Source organism: Salmo trutta, chromosome 30 (genome assembly GCF_901001165.1).
Source record: "Salmo trutta chromosome 30, fSalTru1.1, whole genome shotgun sequence".
Classification (NCBI taxonomy): Eukaryota; Metazoa; Chordata; class Actinopteri; order Salmoniformes; family Salmonidae; genus Salmo; species Salmo trutta.
The window spans coordinates 39,903,786-39,926,103 of NC_042986.1; the positions used below are offsets into that span (position 1 = coordinate 39,903,786).

Here is a 22,318-nt window from a genome sequence, read left to right on the forward strand (position 1 = left end):
GGCAGCGCCTTGCTCAAGCTGATCCCCTCGAACACGGTGCTCTACTCTATCTGTGATACACTATATATACAAAAGTATGTGGCCACCCCTTCGAATTAGTGGATTCGGCTATTTCAGCCACACCCGTTGCTGACAGATGTATAAAATCAAGCACACAGCCATGCGATCTCCATAGACAAACATTGACAGTAGAATGGCCTTACTGAAGAGCTCAGTGACTTTTAACGTGGCACCATCATAGGATGCCACCTTTCCAACAAGTCAGTTCGTCAAATTTAAGTGGTGTTATTGTGAAGTGGTAATGTCTAGGAGCAACAACGGCTAACCTGCGAAGTGGTAGGCTACTTAAGCTTACAGAACGGGACCGCCGAGTTCATGTAAAAGTCATCTGTCCTCAGTTGCAACACTCACTACCAAGTTCCAAACTGCCTCTGGAAGCAACATCAGCACAATAACTGTTCGTTGGGAGCTTCATGAAATGGGTTTTCAAGCCTAAGATCACCATGCTCAATGCCAAGTCGGTTAAGAACAAATTCTTATTTTCAATGACAGCCTAGGAACAGTGAGTTAACTGCCTTGTTCAGGGGCAGAATGACAGATTTGTACATTGTCAGCTCAGGGATTCGAACTTGCAAACTTTTGGTTACTAGCCAAAGTGCTCTAACCACTAGGCTTCCCTGCACTTTGTGAAAACAGTTTGGGGGAAGGCCCTTTCCTGTTTCAGCATGACAATGCCGCTGTGCACAAAGCAAGGTCGATACAGAAATGGTTTGTTGAGATCGGTGTGGAAGAGCTTGACTAATCTGCAAAGAGCCCTGACCTCAACCCCATCATACACCTTTGGGATGAATTGGAACTCTGACTGCGAGCCTAATCGCCCTGGCTCACGGGGGGGGGATTTTTGGAATGAGATGTTCGACGAGCAGGTGTCCACATACTTTTTGTCATGTGGTGTATCTTCAGATATCTAAGTTGATAGGAACAGTAATAGAGAGGATTTTAGTGGCTGCTAGCTATTACTCGTCTTTTCAGTGTTCAAATAGATAAACTCACTGTTAAATACATGTACAAAAATCTTCTGTAAATTCTAAAATGTTGCTTCTAAGTTGATCATAGGGGCTGCTGTACATTTTAAGGAACAAAGTTACACGAGAGGTTGGTTGATCTAGTGTGAGTCCCAAATGACACCCTATTCCCCACATAGGGCACTACTTTTGACCAGAGCCCTGGTCAAAAGTAGTGCCCTAAATCAGTAATAGGTTGCCATTTGGTACGTAACCCCACTCTGTAATTATTTAAAATGATCTTTCTGCGTGTGCCTCAATACCTGCTTTGACTTGCAAGACGAAGAAGAAGATGGAATTAAATGTCTGATATATTTAAGCAATAAGTCCCGAGGAGGTGTGGTATATGGCCAATATACCACGGCCAAGGGCTATTCTTAGGCACGACACAACACGCTAAGCCGTGGTATATTGGCCATATATCACAAACCCCCGAGGTGCATTATTGCTAACATAAATTGGTTACCAACATAATTAGAGCAGTAAAAATACATGTTTTGTCATACCTGTGGTATACGGTCTGATATTCCACGGCTGTCAGCCAATCAGAATTCAGGGGGCTCGACCCACCCAGTTTATAATTCAGAATAGAGCACACCATCCAGTGGACGTTTCAGTTTTGAATAGTAAAGGACTGTGTGAAGGCTATGCCTATGGAGGATCGGATGACTGTGTGACTACAGGATTGATTGTGATTCGTGGTTAATCATTTGGTAATTTGTACATATATTTTTGCATATAAAGCATTTTGTTCCATGATCAAGGATATGCTTGAATGAAAATGTCTGAATAACTAAAAGCTGATACCAAATAAATCACTGCTATATTGTGTAAGATCTTTCACTTCCCTTTTTGTGATTGTTTTCTTATTTTGGCCAGACAATTTGTTTTTCTACGACCAAAACAGAGGTATTGTGATACTACTTGGAACCATGATGGCCGAGCTGGTACCGTGACAACCTGTCATCTTCATACTCTAAGCCAATAATGAGTGTGCTCTAAAACTTGTAAAATCAAATCAAATTTTATTTGTCACACACCATGGTTAGCAGATGTTAATGCGAGTGTAGCGAAATGCTTGTAATTGCAAGTTAGAGAGATCCCCTCCCCCAAATGAAGGAAGTTAATCACAAGGCTGGTGTCAGAACAGTGATGTCAAACCGCTATCAACCTTTGGTCCTTTTTTTGGGGGGGGGGGGGGGGGGGGGTTGGTGAGTAAGATGTATGGGGACAGCTGCCCAGCCTCAGTGAGTATTTCACTGAAGATGAAAATGATTATCTTTCTCTTGCTTCTTCTATTAGGTGAGATTTTATCCAGGTTTGTCTCATTGAGATAAAAAAAAAAAAAAGTTTAGCAAGAGATTTTTGTGCCATATTTGGTCATTTCTAAGTGTGTGTGTGTTCGTTTGTTTGTGTTCGCTTGTTTTGATAGATGACCCTGAGATAGAAGCACAACAGTGGACGGAGGTGAATGGACAGGTATACGGACACGTTCTGCTGAGATTTATCTTTCCTCCCTTCTACAATGATTATGAGAAGTTATGTTATAAACTATATCCTGAGCCATTTCCTGTTGTGAATACCAGAGGATATGTCAACAACTTCTACAAGGGAAGAATATCAAGAATGGAATACAACGGTGGAATGTTCGTTACGATAAGGAATTTAAAACCTGTGGACGCTGGTGACTACAGGTGTGTTGTCAGCAGTGTGAATCATATCTACTCTGACTTTCACCTCCAGATTGGTAAGAACCCTCATAAATAAGTCAAATCATCTTAAATGAGGTAAAGAACTATTTTGTTCTATTCTAGGAACTGGTATTAGAAACTGGAATGCATACTGTAGGTAAACCAATGTGTTGAGGCCAAAGAAATCTGTAAGCATGTACAGTAGGAGGAAGATAACATGTATTTATTTAATTTAACCTTGACTTAACTAGGCAAGTCAGTTAAGAACAAATTCTTATTTACAATGACGGCCTACGCTAAGTCAACTTGTAAAAGAACAGATCGCTGTGTTGAAATGAGTGCTTATTAAATTCGGTCTCTGTTTAGATAGTGGTCGACGTAGCGGTCCTGTACCCCCTCGACCTCGTGTCAGATCAACCATCAGACCCTCCATCTCCTCATCATCATCATCCTCCTCAGACACCTCTGGGCCTGTTTCCCCCAGGTGCAATCTCTCTCTCACACACACACACACACTGGTTAATTATTCCTTCTAGTTGATAATGTTATAGTTGTGGGAGTGGTGTAATGCTTATGTCAATATTTTGTAATCTTTGTCCTATTCTCCTGTTAGTGTTTTCCGGAGTGTTGGTATACCACTGACTGCAGGTCTCTGCATCACGATGGGGATCGTTATCTGTTCAATCATAGTTGCTGTGATTCATCGCAAAGTCAGGGCAAAAAGTAAGAGGACAGGCTTTCAGTTACAGCGTTCAGTGTTTCATACATGAATTGCTGTTCATGTTAAATCGTCTTTCAAATACGTAGGCTACGACTTTTAGCCAGTAGACGTTCAATGATTTTTGACATTGTTGCACTGTGTCTGTTCTTTAAGTTGATGTCATTTTCATGTTCTTCACAGAGAAATGTGGAGCAAGTTCCAGTGACTCAGCAGCCCACATCCTCTCAGTAAGTGGTAAACTTGGACGGTGTCTTCGTGACTCAGTGTCAAATGTCCTGTTTTGTCCCAGAAACAACAACAAAGGGTAATACTAGTGTTTGAGCTTGACGTACCCATGATGTCTGTTGATATGTCTTTTGCAGTGGGCCCCGTAATAAACTTTTTATAAACAACTTATACATATGTATAAATACAAATTATAATACAGTTATATACCTTAATATAAAGTGTTACCAAATAATATTTAATATGTATGTTTCCTGCAGCATGTCCCTCAAGAGGAGAGCAGTATTGTCTACACCACAGTGGACTTCAAACCTCGTGAGAACCATACCACAGAGCTGTATGCTAACCTACAGACACTCAGCAGCCCCAGAGGTCATGACCCTGACACACACAGAGAGCCTGCTGGGACGGTGGTGTACTCCACACTGGCTAGCAACCAACGCTGAACCGGATTGTTACGTATCTGTATCTTTCTTAGCCTGGTGGTCACAGATCTGTTTGTGTTGTCTTGATATGCTGTCATGACCAGACTATCTGTATAATCGTTAGTTGCTACATATTTTTTATTTAATTATATATAACTTATAAATGCCTCAGGAGCTTAGTTCATCTGTCGTACCCCCATCAGAACCAAAAATATAAGCTTGTTTTACTCCAATGTTTGTAAACAAAGTAAATGTAAACAAACACATTATAGCCTCAACACATGGTTAAAACTATAGTGTTGATATCATGGATGGTCAGTCCTTTTATCCATAGCTCTGTCTAGGATTTAGACAGGCCCATCCTTCCGCTTTTTACCAAAACAGTAGCGGGGTGCCACTTTGTTTAAACTGCGGATTCTAGCTTTAAGATGATTGATTTATGTGTATATTCTTTTTGACTTATGAACTATACAAATGAAAGAACTCAACTGCACCAGGATTTACTCTGACTGTCTTTCAACAAGCTGGCTCTATTGACAGGCTGAGAGACACTATCTGGCATCCAATCACCATGTCCTTATCAGTTTCCTCTGGATAAAACCTTACAGACACAGAGTTCCCCTACCCATTCAAATAAGAGATGGTTGTATATGTCTCTGGGCCTACCTGCCTCCACCATGTTTGGGTCTATGTATCTGGGCCTACCTGCCTCCAACATGTTTGGGTCTATGTCTCTGGGCCTACTTGCCTCCACTATGTTTGGGTCTATGTCTCTGGGCCTACCTGCCTCCACTATGTTTGGGTCTATGTCTCTGGGCCTACCTGCCTCCACCATGTTTGGGTCTATGTCTCTGGGCCTACCTGCCTCCACCATGTTTGGGTCTATGTCTCTGGGCCTACCTGCCTCCACCATGTTTGGGTCTATGTCTCTGGGCCTACCTGCCTCCCCCATGTTTGGGTCTATGTCTCTGGGCCTACCTGCCTCCAACATGTTTGGGTCTATGTATCGGAGCCTACCTGCCTCCACTAGAACAACTGATTTCCAACCTCAACAACAGCCCCTTCACATTACACTCCATGCAGTTTGGCTTCAGAGCGAAACACTCCACAGAAACGGCCAACTGCTTTCTTCTGGAAAATGTGAAGTCCAAGATGGACAAAGGGGGCGTTGTTGGGGCTGTGTTTCTGGACCTAAGGAAGGCTTTCGATACTGTTAACCATGAGATTCTCATCACAAAATTGTCCAAGTTCAACTTTTCCCCCGATGCCTTGAGATGGATGAAATCATACCTTGAAGGCAGAACTCAGTGCGTCAGAGTGAGCAATGAGCTGTCACCCACTCTTAGCTATGATGTGGGCGTGCCCCAAGGGTCAATACTGGGGCCCCTCTTGTTCAGCCTGTACATTAATGATCTGCCTTCCGTCTGCACTGGGTCTGAAGTTCAAATGTATGCAGATGATACAGTGATATATGTGCATACAAAGAGCAAACAACAAGCTGCACAAGAACTCACTACTGTAATGGTCCAGGTTACAAAGTGGCTCAGTGACTCGTGTTTGCATCTCAATGTGAAAAAAACTGTTTGCATGTTCTTCACAAAGAGGGCAACAGATGCTACTGAGCCAGATGTCTATGTGTCAGGGGAGAAGCTCCAGGTGGTATCTGATTTTAAGTACCTTGGAATCATACTTGATTCCAACCTCTCTTTTAAAAAGCATGTGAAAAAGGTAATTCAAATAACCAAATTCAACCTAGCTAATTTCCGATTTATACGAAATTGTTTGACCACAGAGGTAGCAAGACTGTACTTCAAATCGATGATACTCCCCCACTTAACATACTGCTTGACTAGTTGGACCCAAGCTTGCTATACAACATTAAAACCTATTCAGTCTGTCTACAAACAGGCTCTCAAAGTGCTCAATAGGAAGCCCAATAGCCATCATCACTGTTACATCCTCAGAAAGCATGAGCTCCTGAGTTGGGAAAATCTGGTGCAATACACCGACGCATGTCTTGTATTCAAGATCCTAAATGGCCTGGCTCCCCCTCCACTCAGTATTTTTGTTAAACAGAAAATCTAAACATATGGCAGCAGATCCACAAGGTCTGCCATGAGAGGTGACTATAGTTCCCTTAAGGAAAAGCACCTTTAGTAAATCCGCTTTCTCTGTGAGAGCGTCCCATGTCTGGAATACACTGCCATCAGACACACATAACTGCACCACATATCACACTTTCACAAAATGCATGAAGACATGGCTAAAGGTCAATCAGATTTGTGAACATAATCCCTAGCTGTGTATTGCCGCTTTCCATGTTGTCTGTTGTCTGTAGCTTGTGAGGTGTGGAAACACTGTTGTTTTTATGGATTTTGTCTTGCTTTTTGTTCTATCTGTATGCTACATCTTGCTTGTCCTATGTTGCTCTGTCTGTATGCTATGTCTTGCTTGTCCTATGTTACTCTGCGTGTGCTCACTGTTCTATGATTGTCTATATTGTAATTGTTTTTAATAACCTGCCCAGGGACTGTGGTTGAAAATTAGCCGGCTGGCTAAAACCGGCACTTTTACTGAAACGTTGATTAATGTGCACTGTCCCTGTAAAAATAAAATAAACTCAAACTATGTTTGGGTCTATGTCTCGGAGCCTACCTGCCTCCACTATGTTTGGGTCTATGTCTCTGGGCCTACCTGCCTCCACCATGTTTGGGTCTATGTCTCGGAGCCTACCTGCCTCCACTATGTTTGGGTCTATGTCTCTGGGCCTACCTGCCTCCACTATGTTCGGGTCAATATTCTATCCCTATTCTTTTCTTACATGAAGAGGTTCCACAAGAGGATAGTTTCACTTCAGGGAAGAAAAGCTACAGACAATGAAACACAGAACATAGGCTTTATTTTGAAAGCTAAAATACATTTGAATTTGATTACATTTAACAATCTGCAACATTTCCCCAACCAGTTTAGAGCATAAATCACATATACAACATATTAGTCATTACCTGGTAAACTAGCTCTTCGATTCAATCCAGACTGCGGAAAACCACACTTTAAATTTAAAAGGTGATGTTTCCGCATTTTCTGGAGACTTCATTCATGGTATTCGCTGCATATGTCGACTCAATCGCACTATTGCACTTTTATGCGGATTTCCGCTGTCAGGATTTCATCTAGCCATAACGGATCTTTTAAGATCTCTAGGATAAGTGGACCTCTGTAGATCTAGTGGATCTCTTACACAGCATTGGCCAGACCAACCCTGTTGTTGTCCCTGTCAAAGATTGCATAGTACTGCCTGATGAAGACATCTCCAAGAATCCAAAGCTGCTGATATCCACCGTTACTAAAACCAGTCCTGCAGCCGTAGGGGTCCTATAGAGAGAGATGGAGAGGGGTGGGAGTAAAATCAGGATTTCTTTCTGATACCATACTTTTCCTCTTAGATATGATGCCCTTTGCTCCACTAGGATCTTAAAGAAAGAAGTCAAGTCTCAGATGTACGGGAGCTCTGATGAAGGAGCTTGCTCCGAAACACATCATCATTAAAGATCAGATAGGTTGTATGTAACATGTCTTTCAGTAGACTCTACCTGGGAGGTGATATGTTGTATGTAATTCCTATTGGACCTTGTAGACCTTGTAGATAATATTCACATTTTTGGTGACCATAATATTCTCATGGAAAAGTCCACAGACCTACCCCAAAAGGCTTTCGGAGCCATCATCGACCTAGTAGGTTTTGTCCAACATGTCTCCGGACCTACTCACTGCCACAGTCATACTCTGGACCTAGTTTTGTCCCGTGGATTACATATTGTGGATCTTAATGTTTTTCCTCATTATTCTGGACTATCGGACCACCATTTTATTACGTTTGCAATCTTAACAAATAATCTGCTCAGACCCCAACCAAGGATCATCAAAAGCTGTGCTATGAATTCTCGGACAACCCAAAGATTCCTAGATGCCATTCCAGACTCCCTCCACCTACCCAAGGACGTCAGAGTACAACAATCGGTTAACCACCTAACTGAGGAACTTCATTTAACCTTGCGTTATACCCTAGATGCAGTCACACCCTTAAAAACAAAAAACGTTTGTCATAAGAAACTAGCCACCTGGTATACAGAAAATACCAGAGCCTTGAAGCAAGCTTCCAGAAAATTGGAACGGAAATGGCGCTGCACCAAACTGGAAGTCTTCCGATTAGCTTGGAAAGACAGTACCATGCAGTATCGAAGAGCACTCAGTGCTGTTCGATCATCCTATTTTTCCAACTTAATTGAGGAGAATAAGAACAATCCAAAATGTATTTTTGATACTGTCACAAAGCGAACTAAAAAGCAGCATTCCCCAAGAGAGGACGGCTTTCACTTCAGCAGTGATAAATTCATAAACTTCTTTGACGAAAAGATCATGATCATTAGAAAGCAAATTACTGACTCCTCTTCAAAGCTCTGTTGTCCTGAGTCTGCACAACACTGCCAGGACCTAGGATCAAGAGAGACACTCAAGGTTTTTAATGCTATATCTCTTGACACATTGCTAAATAGTTATGGCCTCTAAACCTAAAAGCTGCATACTGGACCCTATTCCAACCAAACTACTGAAAGAGCTGCTTCCTGTTCTTGGCCCTCCTATGTTGAACATAATAAACGGCTCCTTATCCACCGGATGTGTTCCAAACTCACTAAAAGTGGCAGTAAAAAAGCCTCTTGAAAAAGCCAAACCTTGATCCAGAAAATATAAAAAACTATTGGCCTATATCCTATATATCCTATAGCCTATATCCTGGAAGCCTGTGTTTCAGACATAAGGAAGTGGATGGCGGCAAATGTATTACTTTTAAACTCGTACAAAATAGAGATGCTAGTTCTAGGTCCCAAGAAACAAAGTGATCTTCTGTTGGATCTGACAAGTAATCTTTTTTTTACCCCAATTTTGTGGTATCCAATTGGTAGTAGTTACAGTCTTGTCTCATCACTGCAGCTCCCGCGCGGACTCGGGAGAGGCAAAGGTTGAGAGCCATGCGTCCTCCGAAACACAACCTAGCCACACTGCTTCTTGACACAATGCACATCCAACCCGGAAGCCAGCTGCACCAATGTGTCGGAGGAAACACCATACACCTAGCAACCTGGTAAGCATGCACTGCGCCCGGCCCAACACAGGAGTCTCTAGTGCGCGATGAGACAAGGATATCCCTGCCGGTCAAACCCTCCCTAACCCGGACGACGCTGGGTCAATTGTGCACCGCCCCATGGGCCTCCCGGTCGCGGCCGGCTGCGACAGAGCCTGGGCTCGAACCCAGAATTTGCCTTAGACCACTGCACCACCCCGGAGGCCCCCTGACAATTAATCTTGATGGTTGTACAGTTGTCTCAATTAAAACTGTAAAGGCCCTCGGCGTTACTCTGGACTCTGATCTCTCTTTTGACAAACATATCAAGACCGTTTCAAGGACAGCTTTTTCCATCTATGTCACATTACAAAAATCTGAACATTTCTGTCCAAAAATGATGTAGAAAAATGTATCCATGCTTTTGTCACTTCTAGATTAGACTACTGCAATGTTGTACTTTCCGGCTACCCGGATAAAGCACAAAATAAACTTCAGTTAGTGCTAAACATGGCTGCTAGAATCTTGACTAGAACCCACATTTTTTTCATATTACTCCAGTGCTAGCCTCTCTACACTGGCTTCCTGTTAAGACTAGGGCTGATTTCAAGGTTTTACTGCTAACCTACAAAGTATTAGATGGGCATGCTCCAATCTATGTTTTCGATTTGGTCCTGCCGTACATACCTGCACGTATGCTACAGTCACAAGACACAGGCCTCCTTATTGTCCCTAGAATTTCTTAGCAAACAGCTGGAGGCAGGGCTTTCTCCTATAGAGCTCCATTTTTATGGAATGGTCTGCCTATCCATGTGAGAGACGCAGACTCGGTCTCGACCTATAAGTCTTTCTTGAAGACTCATCTCTTCAGTAGGTCCAACGATTGAGTGTAGTCTGGCACAGGAGTGTGAAGGTGAACGGAAAGGCACAGGAGCGACGAACCACGCTTGCTATCTCTGCTTGGCCGGTTCCCCTCTCTCCACTGGGATTCTCTGCCTTTAACCCTATTACGAGGGCTGAGTCACTGGCTTACTGGTGCTCTTCCATGCAGTCCCTAGGAGAGGTGCGTCACTTGAGTGGGTTGAGTCTCTGACGTGATCTTCTTGTCCGGGTTGGCCCCCCTCGGGTTCGTGCCGTGGGGGAGAACTTCATGGGCTATACTCTGCCTTGTCTCAGGGTAGTAAGTTGGTGGTTGAAGATATCCCTCTAGTGGTGTGGGGGCTGTGCATTGGCAAAGTGGATGGGGTTATATCCTGCCTGGTTGACCCTGTCTGGGGGTATAGTCGAACAGGGCCACAGTGTCTCCCGACCCCTCCTGTCTCAGCCTACAGTAATTATGCTGCAATAGTTTGTGTCAGGGGGCTAGGGTCAGTCTGTTATATCTAGAGTATTTCTCCTGTCTTATCCGGTGTGTCCTGTGTGAATTTAAGTATGCTCCGTCTAATTCTCTTTCTTTCTCTCTCTCTTTCACTCTCTCTTTCTCTTTCTCTCGGAGGACCTGAGCCCTAGGACCATGCCTCAGGACTACCTGGCCTCATGACCCCTTGCTCTCCCCAGTCCACCTGGACGTGCTGCTGCTCCAGTTTCAACTGTTCTGCCTGTGGCTATAGAACCCTGACCTGTTCACCGGACATGCTACCTTGTCCCGGACCTGCTGTTTTCGACTCTGTCCCCTCTACCACACCTGCTGTCTCTAACTCTGAATGATCGGCTATGAAAAGCCAACTGACATTTACTCCTGAGGTTCTGATCTGTTCCCCTGCTGATTTTGTACGTTTGCCCACTGACAAAGAAATGATCAGTCTATAATTTTAATGGTAGGTTTATTTGAACAGTGAGATACAGAATAACAACAAAAAAATCCAGATAAACGCATCAAAACGCGTCAAAAATGTTAGAAAATGATTTGCATTTTAATGAGGGAAATAAGTATTTGACCCCTCTGCAAAACATGACTTAGTACTTGGTGGCAAATCTCTTGTTGGCAATCACAGATGTCAGATGTTTCTTGTAGTTGGCCACCATGTTTGCACACATCTCAGGAGGGATTTTGTCCCACTCCTCTTTGCAGATCTTCTCCAAGTCATTAAGGTTTCGAGTCTGACGTTTGGCAACTCGAACCTTCAGCTCCCTCCACAGATTTTCTATGGGATTAAGGTCTGGAGACTGGATAGGCCACTCCAGGACCTTAATGTGCTTCTTCTTGAGCCACTCCTTTGTTGCCTTGGCTGTGTGTTTTGGGTCATTGTCATGCTGGAATACCCATCCACGACCCATTTTCAATGCCCTGGCTGAGGGAAGGAGGTTCTCAGATTTGACGGTACATGGCCCCGTCCATCGTCCCTTTGATGCAGTGAAGTTGTCCTGTCCCCTTAGCAGAAAAACACCCCCAAAGCATAATGTTTCCACCTCCATGTTTGACGGTGGGGATGGTGTTCTTGGGGTCATAGGCAGCATTCCTCCTCCTCCAAACACGGCGAGTTGAGTTGATGCCAAAGAGCTCCATTTTGGTCTCATCTGACCACAACACTTTCACCCAGTTGTCCTCTGAATCATTCAGATGTTCATTGGCAAACTTCAGACGGGCATGTATATGTGCTTTCTTGAGCAGAGGGACCTTGCGGGCGCAGCAGGTTTTCAGTCCTTCACGGCGTAGTGTGTTACCAATTGTTTTCTTGGTGACTATGGTCCCAGCTGCCTTGAGATCATTGACAAGATCCTCCCGTGTAGTTCTGGGCGGATTCCTCACCATTCTCATTATCATTGCAACTCCACGAGGTGAGATCTTCCATGGAGCCCCAGGCCGAGGGAGATTGACAGTTCTTTTGTCTTTCTTCCATTTGCGAATAATCGCACCAACTGTTGTCACCTTCTCACCAAGCTGCTTGGCAATGGTCTTGTAGCCCATTCCAGCCTTGTGTAGGTCTACAATCTTGTCCCTGACATCCTTGGAGAGCTCTTTGGTCTTGGCCATGGTGGAGAGTTTGGAATCCGATTGATTGATTGCTTCTGTAGACAGCTGTCTTTTATAAAGGTAACAAGCTGAGATTAGGAGCACTCCCTTTAAGAGTGTGCTCCTAATCTCAGCTCGTTACCTGTATAAAAGACACCTGGGAGCCAGAAATCTTTCTGATTGAGAGGGGGTGAAATACTTATTTCCCTCATTAAAATGCAAATCAATTTATAACATTTTTGACATGCATTTATCTGGGTTTTTTCATTGTTATTCTGTCTCTCACTGTTCAAATAAACCTACCATTAAAATTATAGACTGATCATTTCTTTGTCAGTGGGCAAATGTACAAAATCAGCAGGGGATCAAATACTTTTTTCTCTCACTGTATGAGCATTTGAACATCTTGGCCATGTACTGTTATAATCTCCGCCCGGCACAGCCAGAAGAGGACTGGCCACCCTCAGAGCCTGGTTCCTCTCTAGGTTTCTTCCTAGGTTCCTGCCTTTCTAGGGAGTTTTGCCTAGCCACTGTGCTGCTACATCTGCATTGCTTGCTGTTTGGGGTTTTAGGCTGGGTTTCTGTATAGCACTTTGTGACATCGGCTGATGTAAAAAGGGCTTTATAAATAAATTTGATTGAATTTGTTTGATGTAACAACATGTCTTTCAGTAGACTACCTGGGAGGTGATAGGTTGTATGTAACATGTCTTTCAGTAGACTACCTGGGATGTGATAGGTTGCATGTAATGTATTTCAGTAGACTACCTGGGAGGTGATAGGTTGTATGTAACACGTCTTTCAGTAGACTACCTGGATGGTGATAGGTTGTATGTAACATGTCTTTCAGTAGACTCTACCTGGATGGTGTAGGCAGAGGCAGGGATGGTGAAGTTGTGTCCGTTGAGGGTGAAGGTCACCTCGGGCATGTTGGGGATGTTGTTGCAGTTCACGGTGGTCTAGGAGAGAAATAATAACGTCACCCTTTATACTTTATTCTGTGGTTAATGAAAGGGGAGCCGGTTATTTGAGAAAAACAACAACAAAACACACTTATACCATGCCGGTTCCAACCTAAATATGCTGGCTCAGATATTTGCTGTTCACACTTGTTCACCCCGTTCCAACAACACGGTTAGTTCCAACAGTTAACAAGGCCAGGCAGCTTAGTGCAGCTTGAGTTGGCTCGGCTTGGCTCAGTAGTTTGAAGAGCCCTATAATTGGACTCACATCTCTGTACCGGTCGGTCGGTGTGTGCGTTTGTGTGTGCGTGCGTGTCACTCACATATCCGTACTGGTTGATGGTGGCTCCGGCCCAGTAGTTCATGTTGTTGATGTCATCGGTTGGACCGACGATCAGGGAGGTGCCAGTATCTATGATAGCCTGACAACCACCATTGCAAGCCACTGTTTTGCCGTTGATGGTAACACTGGAAGGACAAATATTAGCTGGATTTAACTGTTGTTGTATGTATTTCTTGCTGTTATTGTGTTTTTTAAATGAGCAAATAAACTTGAACTTGGTAAGTGCACGGCAAGATTCAGTCATAGGCTCCAGACTGGAAGTACACTGAGACACTCCATTTAGTATGATATTTTATGTTTTGTATGGTATGTATTAATTTGTGGATGTCCATCACCCATTTTGTATGATATGTTACGAATTACAATTCGTTTTATATGTTACGAATTTGCCGAATGTACTATATGTAAAAAAAAAAGCTAAACGTACTATATGTTACAAATTTGCAAATGTATTATATGTTATGAATTCTAGCTAGCTGGCTAATGTTAGCTAGCTGGCTAACGTTAGCTAGGCTAGGGGTTAGGGGTTAAGGTTAGGGTTAAGTTTACGAGTTAGGTCAAATGGTTGAGGTTTGGGAAAGGGTTAGCTAATAAGTTTAAGGTTAGGGGAAGGGTTAGCTAACATGCTAAGTAGTAGCAAAGTAGCTACAAAGTAGTAAGTAGTTGAAAATTTAATAATTAGCTAAAATGATAAAGTTGTCCATGATGAGATTCCAACTCATTATACGCCAAGCCATCCACCCCAACCAACCATTCTTCTTTGTTTTTTTCATTAAGTAAACATCTGTCTTATGTACCATATCATACTCATTTGAGTGTCTTGGATTTATATTTACTATGTTACGTCTAGTTTATGAGACCAGGCTGGGATGTAGGAATGTTCATTTTATGTACTGCTACATACAATGTGTATGTGGTCGATGAGTCTATGGCAAGCGTCCAACTCATTCCACGGAGGGCCATGTGTCTGCGAGTTTTCAATCCTCCCTTGTACTTGATTGATGAATTAAGGTCACTAATTAGTAAAGAACTCCCCTCACCCTGGTTGTCTAGGTCGTAATTGAAAGGAGAAAAAAAACAAAAAACCCGGAGACACTAGGCCCTCCATGGAATGAGTTTGACACCCCTGGTCTATAGGTCATGGGAGGTGGCATGAAGGGATGATCCAAAAGTTGATAACATGTTGAACAGGGACTTAATGCTCTGTGTAGAGACTAAAGGCGATATATAAGACATGGATATAGGCTCTGTGTAGAGAGTAAAGGCGATATATAGGCAGGGGCGGTTCTGGGGGGGGGGGGCTTGCAGTGCCCCTGTGACAACAATTTTGGACCCCCTAAATGTGGAGTATGAAATCATTTTTACATAACTAATTTTTGCTATCGTTCTTTTTTTATATCCATTATTAGACAGTGAAGAAAACGTTATGACAATAACGTCTAATGTAACTGGCCCCTCTAACAGTACAACTGGCCCCAGCTTGGCCCCCCCAGTTGAAATGGTCTAGAACCGCCACTGTATATAGGACATGGATATAGGCTCTGTGTGGACTAGTGTACCTACCTGTCCATGGTGATCTGCCAGTAGGTCACAAAGGACAGGGGGATCCAGGTGATCTGTCCGGTGTAGTAGGAAGGCTCGATGACACCGAAGGACACCATGCTACCCTCTGCTGAGTTTCTATTGGTCGAGGAGAAATAGTCAAAAAAGGTTGTTTAATCATCAACACATGTTTTAAATGGAGGCCACCTCTCCTTCAAAGGTATTAAAGCAATTGTTTAATTGTATTTACTATCAATGCACTGGTACTTAGATATTTATATCACAACTAAGACAAAATGCCACTCTCGCCATCCAAATGCCACCTCCCGTCCAGGTGTATTTGTACAGTAACTATGTTACCTGCTCAGGTAGACAGAGAAGAGGGACTGGGACACGAGACCCTGGGTCATCATGCTGTCAAAGACTGGTGTGACTCCAGAGGCTGCCAGGTTGGGGAAAGCCAGGCCCAGGATACCGTCGGCAACCATGTAGGACATGAAGGGAGCCTCGGTCTCACTGGCACCAAAGATCTGCTGGGTGACAGAGATTTCTCCCACCTGGAAACACACAACAGCAGACGTCAGTCACTTGGCACCATAGAAATAGAATTACACTAGAATGGTTATCCCCATTTCAGTTAAATGTACTGTGATGGGCCAAATTGATTATGTCATATTGAGTGCACCTGGGAACATAGAAATATAATTACTAGAACGGAATTTCCAATTCAATTGCTTTGTGATGTGTGGACCGGCGACCATATTGAGTGTACCCAAAATAGTAATTATATTTCTATGCTGACTATACTGGAGGCAGTTACTAATATACTTGTGTATTTTTTTTTTAATCATGTGACGTTATAAAATGTGACTAAGATTATTTTGGGGTTGTATGTAATGTACAGTATGAAGTGTCAATGAAAAATATATCACAATAATCAGGGGCGTCGTGCACCCCAAAAATCTGAAGGGGCACAAATTACATTAGGATGGATGGGGGGGTGGTCCCCGTCCGTAAATTTGATAATTTAGCAATACAAAAATAAAACTGAAACAGCTTTTTTCCAGCAAACTAGAGCCATAATAATTACACTTAATTATATGTAAAAAGAAAAACATATATATTTTCCAGCATATCTAAGCATACCTCTTGAGCTGTCTAACTGGTGTTATTATTTTTTAAGAAACCAAATATGATTCTCTACATCTCTGTTAAAATCTGGGTAAAAGATTGAAAGGAATGTGACTCTCATTCAGTACATTTAGTTATTGCTAGCTTTTCTAAAGTCTGCCAACCTTGCCATTAGGCATGCCAGCTAAGATAGTTAGACAAGCTAGCTACTCTAAGTTGAATAATAGCCTGAAATGGCTTCTTATTAGCTAGTTTTGAGGTTGGGAACCTATCTGGGCTAACTAAAGCCAATTTCATAACATGTGTGGCTAAAATGTGTGGCTAGTAGTATTACAGAGAAGAAAAAATATGTTATTAATAACATTTTAGTCATTTAGCAGACACTCTTATCCAAAGTGACTTGCAGTTTGTGCATTCAGCTTCAGATAGCTAAATGGAACAATCACTTCTCATTCATGTTAAGTCATTTTTTCCTCAATAAAGTACCTATCAGCAAAGTCAGTGCTAGTACGGGGGAAAAGAAGTCTAGTGCTATTATAAAAAAATATATTGAAGCAGGACAAATCTTAGAGGGCACGTGCCCCCTATGGGCATGACGCTTCTGACAATAATAGGTAGCTAGCTACATTCACAATACTTACCAAAACAGTGTCGTATGCCAGCTGTCCAGTCATGCTGCCAGTTCCATACTGAATGGAAACAGTCTTGCTGCCCCACTTGAAGGTGCTTGACAATCCAGGATTGAATTTGTCATGGTTCTCTATTCAAAATATGAACATGTTTATTACAGATCAAGCACATACCATACCATTGCAAAACTGAACATTCATTAATTGATTCATTGGTATTTCAAACATTGAGTTATTCTCTGCAATACACACTGTAAAGGGGAAAACATTCAAATACATTTGTCCAATTTCATGTTTTATTGTGTCGAGCCAACCCCCTTATGCAGTAAACCTCAAGGTACTCCCCTCAGACACGAACCTCAACCCATAACCAAGTCTCCCATTCTCTGGCAAGGTACTTAATATGAAACTGTTTGTGCAACACTGTCACAAGAGACGACTCAGAGAGAGAACTCAGAGACTACACTGTGAGACTACCTAGAGAGACTATCCAGAGAGACTACCCAGAGACTACTCTGACCCCTGGAGTATACTCACGGCAGGCCTGACTGGAGCAGTAGACAGAGGGAACCCACAGGTTGGAGGAGCCAGTGTCAAAGATGACCTTGAAGGACTGGGGAGGGGTTCCAATGGAAATCACGCCATAGTAGGACAACTGCAGGGAGACGGGGAGACAGAGATGTACTGTAAGTCAGAGTATTGCAGTATGAACTGAACAGTCGTTTGTCTGGTATGTAGATAAACTGAACAGTCTTCTATACAGATGTGAGCCGATGTGAGCAAGACATTTACAGGTCAACATTCACAAGGCCGCGGGGCGTATTACAAGGACGTGTACTCAGACATGGGCGGACCAACTGGCAAGTGTCTTCACTGACATTTTCAACCTCTCCCTGACCGAGTCTGTAATACCTACATGTTTCAAGTAGACCCCCCCCCCCTCCGTTTTTACACTGCTGCTACTCGCTGTTTATTATCTATGCACAGTCGCTTTACCCCTACCTACATGTGTCAAGGCTCAGGAGAAGACCCAGATGCACAGTTTCAATGTAACAAAAGTTTATTTCAAAAACAAGGGGGGCATGCAAATGACAGGTCAAGGGCAGGCAGAGGTAAGTAGTTCAGAGCAGAGTCCGAAAGGTATAGAATGGCAGGCAGGCTCAAGGCAGGCAGAGGTCAGTAATCCAGGGTGGTATAACAAGGTACAGAACGACAGGCAGGCTCAGGGTCACGGCAGGCGGAATGGTCAAATACTGGGGAAAGCTAGAAAACAAGAACTAGAGACAGACAGGAGCAATAATCTTGGAGATGGGGAAAGCATGGTGCATGGTGTTTGCATGGTGTTTGCAACGCCAGGGTTGTGGGTTCGATTCCCACGGGGGGCCAGTACGGAAAAGAAAAAAAAAGAAAAAAAAATGTATGCATTCACTACTGTAAGTCGCTCTGGATAAGAGCGTCTGCTAAATGACTAAAATGTCAAATGTAAATGTAAAATGAAAGGGCCGATAAAGCGGGGGAAAAGTTTGCGGGACTCCACCGGGAGAGGCAGGTCTCAAGTGAACAGCCATACCCTCTGCTCGGACGATACCGGGGAGTCGGAGTCCGGTGGCGGTCTGCTTTTCATCGATACCTGGAGGTGGTCTTGAGAAGAGTTGACCTGGCTCTCTTCCAGGTATGGCGACAGGGGCGGACAAACATCTGGGCCAAGGGTATGACGACCTCTTCCAGTGGCAGAGCAGGGGACGGTGTTGCAGGTGTATTCAACCCACACGAGTTGCTGGCTTCAGGTGGTGAGGTTGACAGAGACAAGGCGGCAAATAATCGTTGGACTGAGGGGGGAACCCGGAGGTTGGCTGGCAGACGACCCAATGAGCGTGCTGAATGCCTTCCAGAACCGGGACGAGAACTCAGGACTCTGGTCGGAGACCATGTCCACCGGGGGTCCATGGATCCGGAAGACATGCTGCACCATGAGCTGGGCCGTCTCTTTAGCAGAGGGTAGCCTGGAGAGAGGAATGAAATGGGCGGCTTTGGAAAACTGTTCCACTACTGTCAGGATGGCGGTGTTGCCATCAGACGGGGGAAGACGCGTGACGAAGTCCAGGGATATGTGAGACCAGGGATGGTGAGGGACAGGCAGAGGTTGAAGAAGACCAGCCGGAGTTTGCCGAGGAGTCTTGTTCTGGGACCCTGGTAGGCCATCAAAAGCATTGCCACACAAAGGCCAAGGTCCGACGGGAGCCCTGGTGGCAGGCAAGCCTGGAGGAGTGGGCCCACTCCAGGACCAAGGAGCAGACAGCATCAGGCACAAATATCCTGTTTTTTGGGCCCCCCGTGGTTCGGCTGGGAACGCTGCGCCTCACAGACCTGCTTCCCTATTCCCCAGCTGAGTGCCGTCGCAAGGCATGAGGTGGGAAGGATGGTCTCGGGGTCTGAGGGTGTAGCCGCGGGGCTATAGCGGCATGACAGTGCATCCTGCTTGATATTCTTGGATCCCGGTCGGTAGGAGAGGGAAAAATTTAACCGGGTGAAAAGCAGGGCCCACCGAGCTTGCCTGGAATTGAGACGCTTGGCGGTGAGGAGATATTCCAGGTTCTTGTCATCCGTCCTCACAATGAACGGATTTCCACCGCCTCCAACCAGTGTCTCCACTCCTCCCCACATTCCCCACATCGTAATTCTTCTCTGTGGCGTTGAGGCGATGGGAGAAGAAGGCGCAGGGATTTAGCTTGAAGTCCAGAGCAGAACTCTGGGACAGGACAGCCCCCACTCCCACATCCGAAGCATCTGTCTCGACCATCAACTGATGGGATATGTCAGGATGAACCAATATGGGAGCTGTGGTGAACGCCCGGGTCAGCAGCTGGGAGAAGGTTGAAGGTTGATCCCGCAATCATAGGGTTGGTGCGGAGGAAGTGAAATGGCCCTGGGCCTTACTGCATGTCAACCAGAGCTGTTGCAAGAGAATTGAATGGTCATTTCCATACCATAAGTCTCCTCCAACATTGTTGTAGAGAATTTGGCAGTACATCCAACCGGCCTCACAACTATAGACCACGTGTATGGCGTCATATGAGTGAGTGGTTTGCTGATGTCAAACACTGTGAACAGACTGGCCCATGGTGGTGGTGGAGTTATGGTATGGGCTGGCATAAGCTACGAACAACGAACACAACTGCATTTTATGGATGGCAATTTCAATGCACAGAGATACCGTGACGAGATCCTAAGGCTCATTGTCGTGCCATTCATCCGCTGCCATAACCTCAAGTTTCAACATGATAATCCACGGCCCCATGTCACAAGGATCTGCTCACAATTCCTGGAAGGTGAAAATGTCCCTGTTCTTCAATATCCTGCATACTCACCAGACATGTCACCCGTTGAGCATGTTTGGTATGCTCTGGATTGATGTGTACGACAGCGTGTTCCAGTTCCCGCCAATATCCAGCAATTTCGCACAGCCAATGAAGAGGAGTGGGACAACAGCTTTCCACAGGCAACAATCAACAGCCTGATCAACTCTGTGCAAAGGAGATGAGTCGCGCTGCATTAGGCAAATGGTGGTCACACCAGATACTGACTGGTTTTCTGATCTACGCCCATACCTTTTTAAAAAAAAGATATCTGTGACCAACAGACACTTATCTGTATTTCCAATCATGTGAAATTCGTAGATTAAAGCCTAATGCATTTATTTCTATTGACAGATTTCCTTATATGAACTGTAACTCAGTAAAATCTTTGAAGTTGTTGCATGACGCATTTACATTTTTATTCAGTATAAATCAGAAGAATCCTACAATATAACCTTTGTAGACTAGCCTGGTACCACATCTGTTTGTATATAATGGTATATAACTCTCATGGTCATTGGCTATACAGCACAAACAGATCAGTCACTAGGCTAATGCAGAATATGACCATACTGCTCCTGACTCTGCCTTACATCAGCATCGTTGGTCATTGCCTCATCTGCACCAGTCTGGTTGAACTTCGCCATAGGGTTGTAGGGGAACTTCTGCCTAGTCTCCTCCCATATACCTTTCTCCATCAGGGTCTCTCTGGCCGTCTTCCCCTTGATCAGAGAAATCCTGAAAACACACAATCAAAATCTGAATCACCGTTATTCGACAGTTACATGTACTAGGAATTTGACCTAGTGTCAACAAACAGAATATACAGACAAAAAAGAAAAGAACAGGACTTACCTGGTATGACACTCGGAGAGGAACAGGACTTACCTGGTATGACACTCGGAGAGGAACAGGACTTACCTGGTATGACACTCGGAGAGGAACAGGACTTACCTGGTATGACACTCGGAGAGGAACAGGACTTACTTGGTATGACACTCGGAGAGGAACAGGACTTACCTGGTATGACACTCGGAGAGGAACAGGACTTACCTGGTATAACACTCGGAGAGGAACAGGATTTACTTGGTATGACACTCGGAGAGGAACAGGACTTACTTGGTATGACACTCGGAGAGGAACAGGACTTACCTGGTATGACACTCGGAGAGGAACAGGATTTACTTGGTATGACACTCGGAGAGGAACAGGACTTACCTGGTATGACACTCGGAGAGGAGCAGGACTTACCTGGTATGACACTCGGAGAGGAACAGGACTTACCTGGTATGACACTCGGAGAGGAACAGGACTTACCTGGTATGACACTCGGAGAGGAACAGGACTTACCTGGTATGACACTCGGAGAGGGCCACTATGGCACACAAGACGATAGCCCACTTCATCATGGGTGCTTCTAGTTCTTCTTAGATTCAGGGAGTGAAGTTAGAGTAGGAGAACCAAGGCCTTATATACAGTTATCCTGTACACCAGGGCCCAATCCACAGCCAGTAAAAACTCCAATCCACAGCCAATTGACCATGTCATGCCATGCCTTCCCTTAGCAAACAATATCATGCAATGGGTATGTCCTAAAATGGCACGCTATCACCAACATAGTCCACTACTTTTGAACAGGACCCATATGCCTCTGGTCAAAAGTAGTGCACTATATAGGGAATAGGGTGCCATAGAACTCTGGTCTAAAGTAGTGCACTATATATAGGGAATAGGGTGCCATAGGGCTCTGGTCTAAAGTAGTGCACTATATATAGGGAATAGGGTGCCATAGGGCTCTGGTCTAAAGTAGTGCACTATTAGTAGCAAAAGTAAATATGCTTTGGAACAATGTTAATGAACAGTCATTGTCATTATCTAATCTTGGGAAATAGCTGACACAAGTCTGAGTCACCATCACCCTTGTTTCGTAATTGAAAAAAAAATAACATATTTGTATATCATCAAATAGTCGAAGGGACAAATTAACAAAAACATAAACAGTGGAATAATATTCCAAAGTGTGTTCCATGTTTGCTTTTTTCACATGTAAATATAACTTCATTTGCTATACATACTGTATATGTAGGGAAGAGCGAGTTAAGTTGTGCCAATGGGTTAGTTAAGCCACAATTTCTTTCTAGGAAACCATACACA

The 22,318-nt window shown here is 44.1% G+C and overlaps 2 protein-coding genes across 7 annotated transcripts; one reads left to right on the plus strand and one right to left on the minus strand.

Moving 5' to 3' along the window:
• The first annotated feature begins 2,265 nt into the window (after positions 1-2,265).
• LOC115168668 (uncharacterized) lies at positions 2,266-4,619 on the plus strand. Of its 4 annotated transcripts, XM_029724146.1 has the most exons (7): positions 2,266-2,366; positions 2,497-2,543; positions 2,651-2,811; positions 3,122-3,239; positions 3,369-3,478; positions 3,657-3,703; positions 3,962-4,619. In XM_029724146.1, exons 2-7 carry the CDS (start codon positions 2,536-2,538, stop codon positions 4,145-4,147), a joined length of 630 nt encoding a protein of 209 aa, XP_029580006.1. In that variant the 5' UTR covers positions 2,266-2,366; positions 2,497-2,535; the 3' UTR covers positions 4,148-4,619. The 4 variants fall into 4 exon arrangements, 3 of the variants coding, with proteins under 3 accessions (XP_029580006.1, XP_029580004.1, XP_029580005.1); XR_003870720.1 differs by having other exon boundaries at positions 2,497-2,758; XM_029724144.1 differs by having other exon boundaries at positions 2,497-2,811.
• Positions 4,620-7,008: 2,389 nt separating this feature from the next.
• LOC115168669 (pepsin A-like) lies at positions 7,009-21,616 on the minus strand. Of its 3 annotated transcripts, none has more exons than XM_029724147.1 (9): positions 21,515-21,616; positions 20,758-20,902; positions 17,346-17,463; positions 16,821-16,939; positions 15,409-15,605; positions 15,070-15,186; positions 13,487-13,631; positions 13,062-13,160; positions 7,009-7,501 (listed from the first exon to the last, which is right to left on the minus strand). In XM_029724147.1, the coding sequence occupies exons 1-9, from the start codon at positions 21,571-21,573 to the stop codon at positions 7,364-7,366; spliced, it is 1,137 nt and encodes a 378-aa protein (XP_029580007.1). In that variant the 5' UTR covers positions 21,574-21,616; the 3' UTR covers positions 7,009-7,363. The 3 variants fall into 3 exon arrangements, with proteins under 3 accessions (XP_029580007.1, XP_029580009.1, XP_029580008.1); XM_029724149.1 differs by lacking the exon at positions 21,515-21,616 and adding an exon at positions 21,185-21,190; XM_029724148.1 differs by lacking the exon at positions 21,515-21,616 and adding an exon at positions 21,020-21,127.
• Between the last annotated feature and the right edge of the window lie 702 nt (positions 21,617-22,318).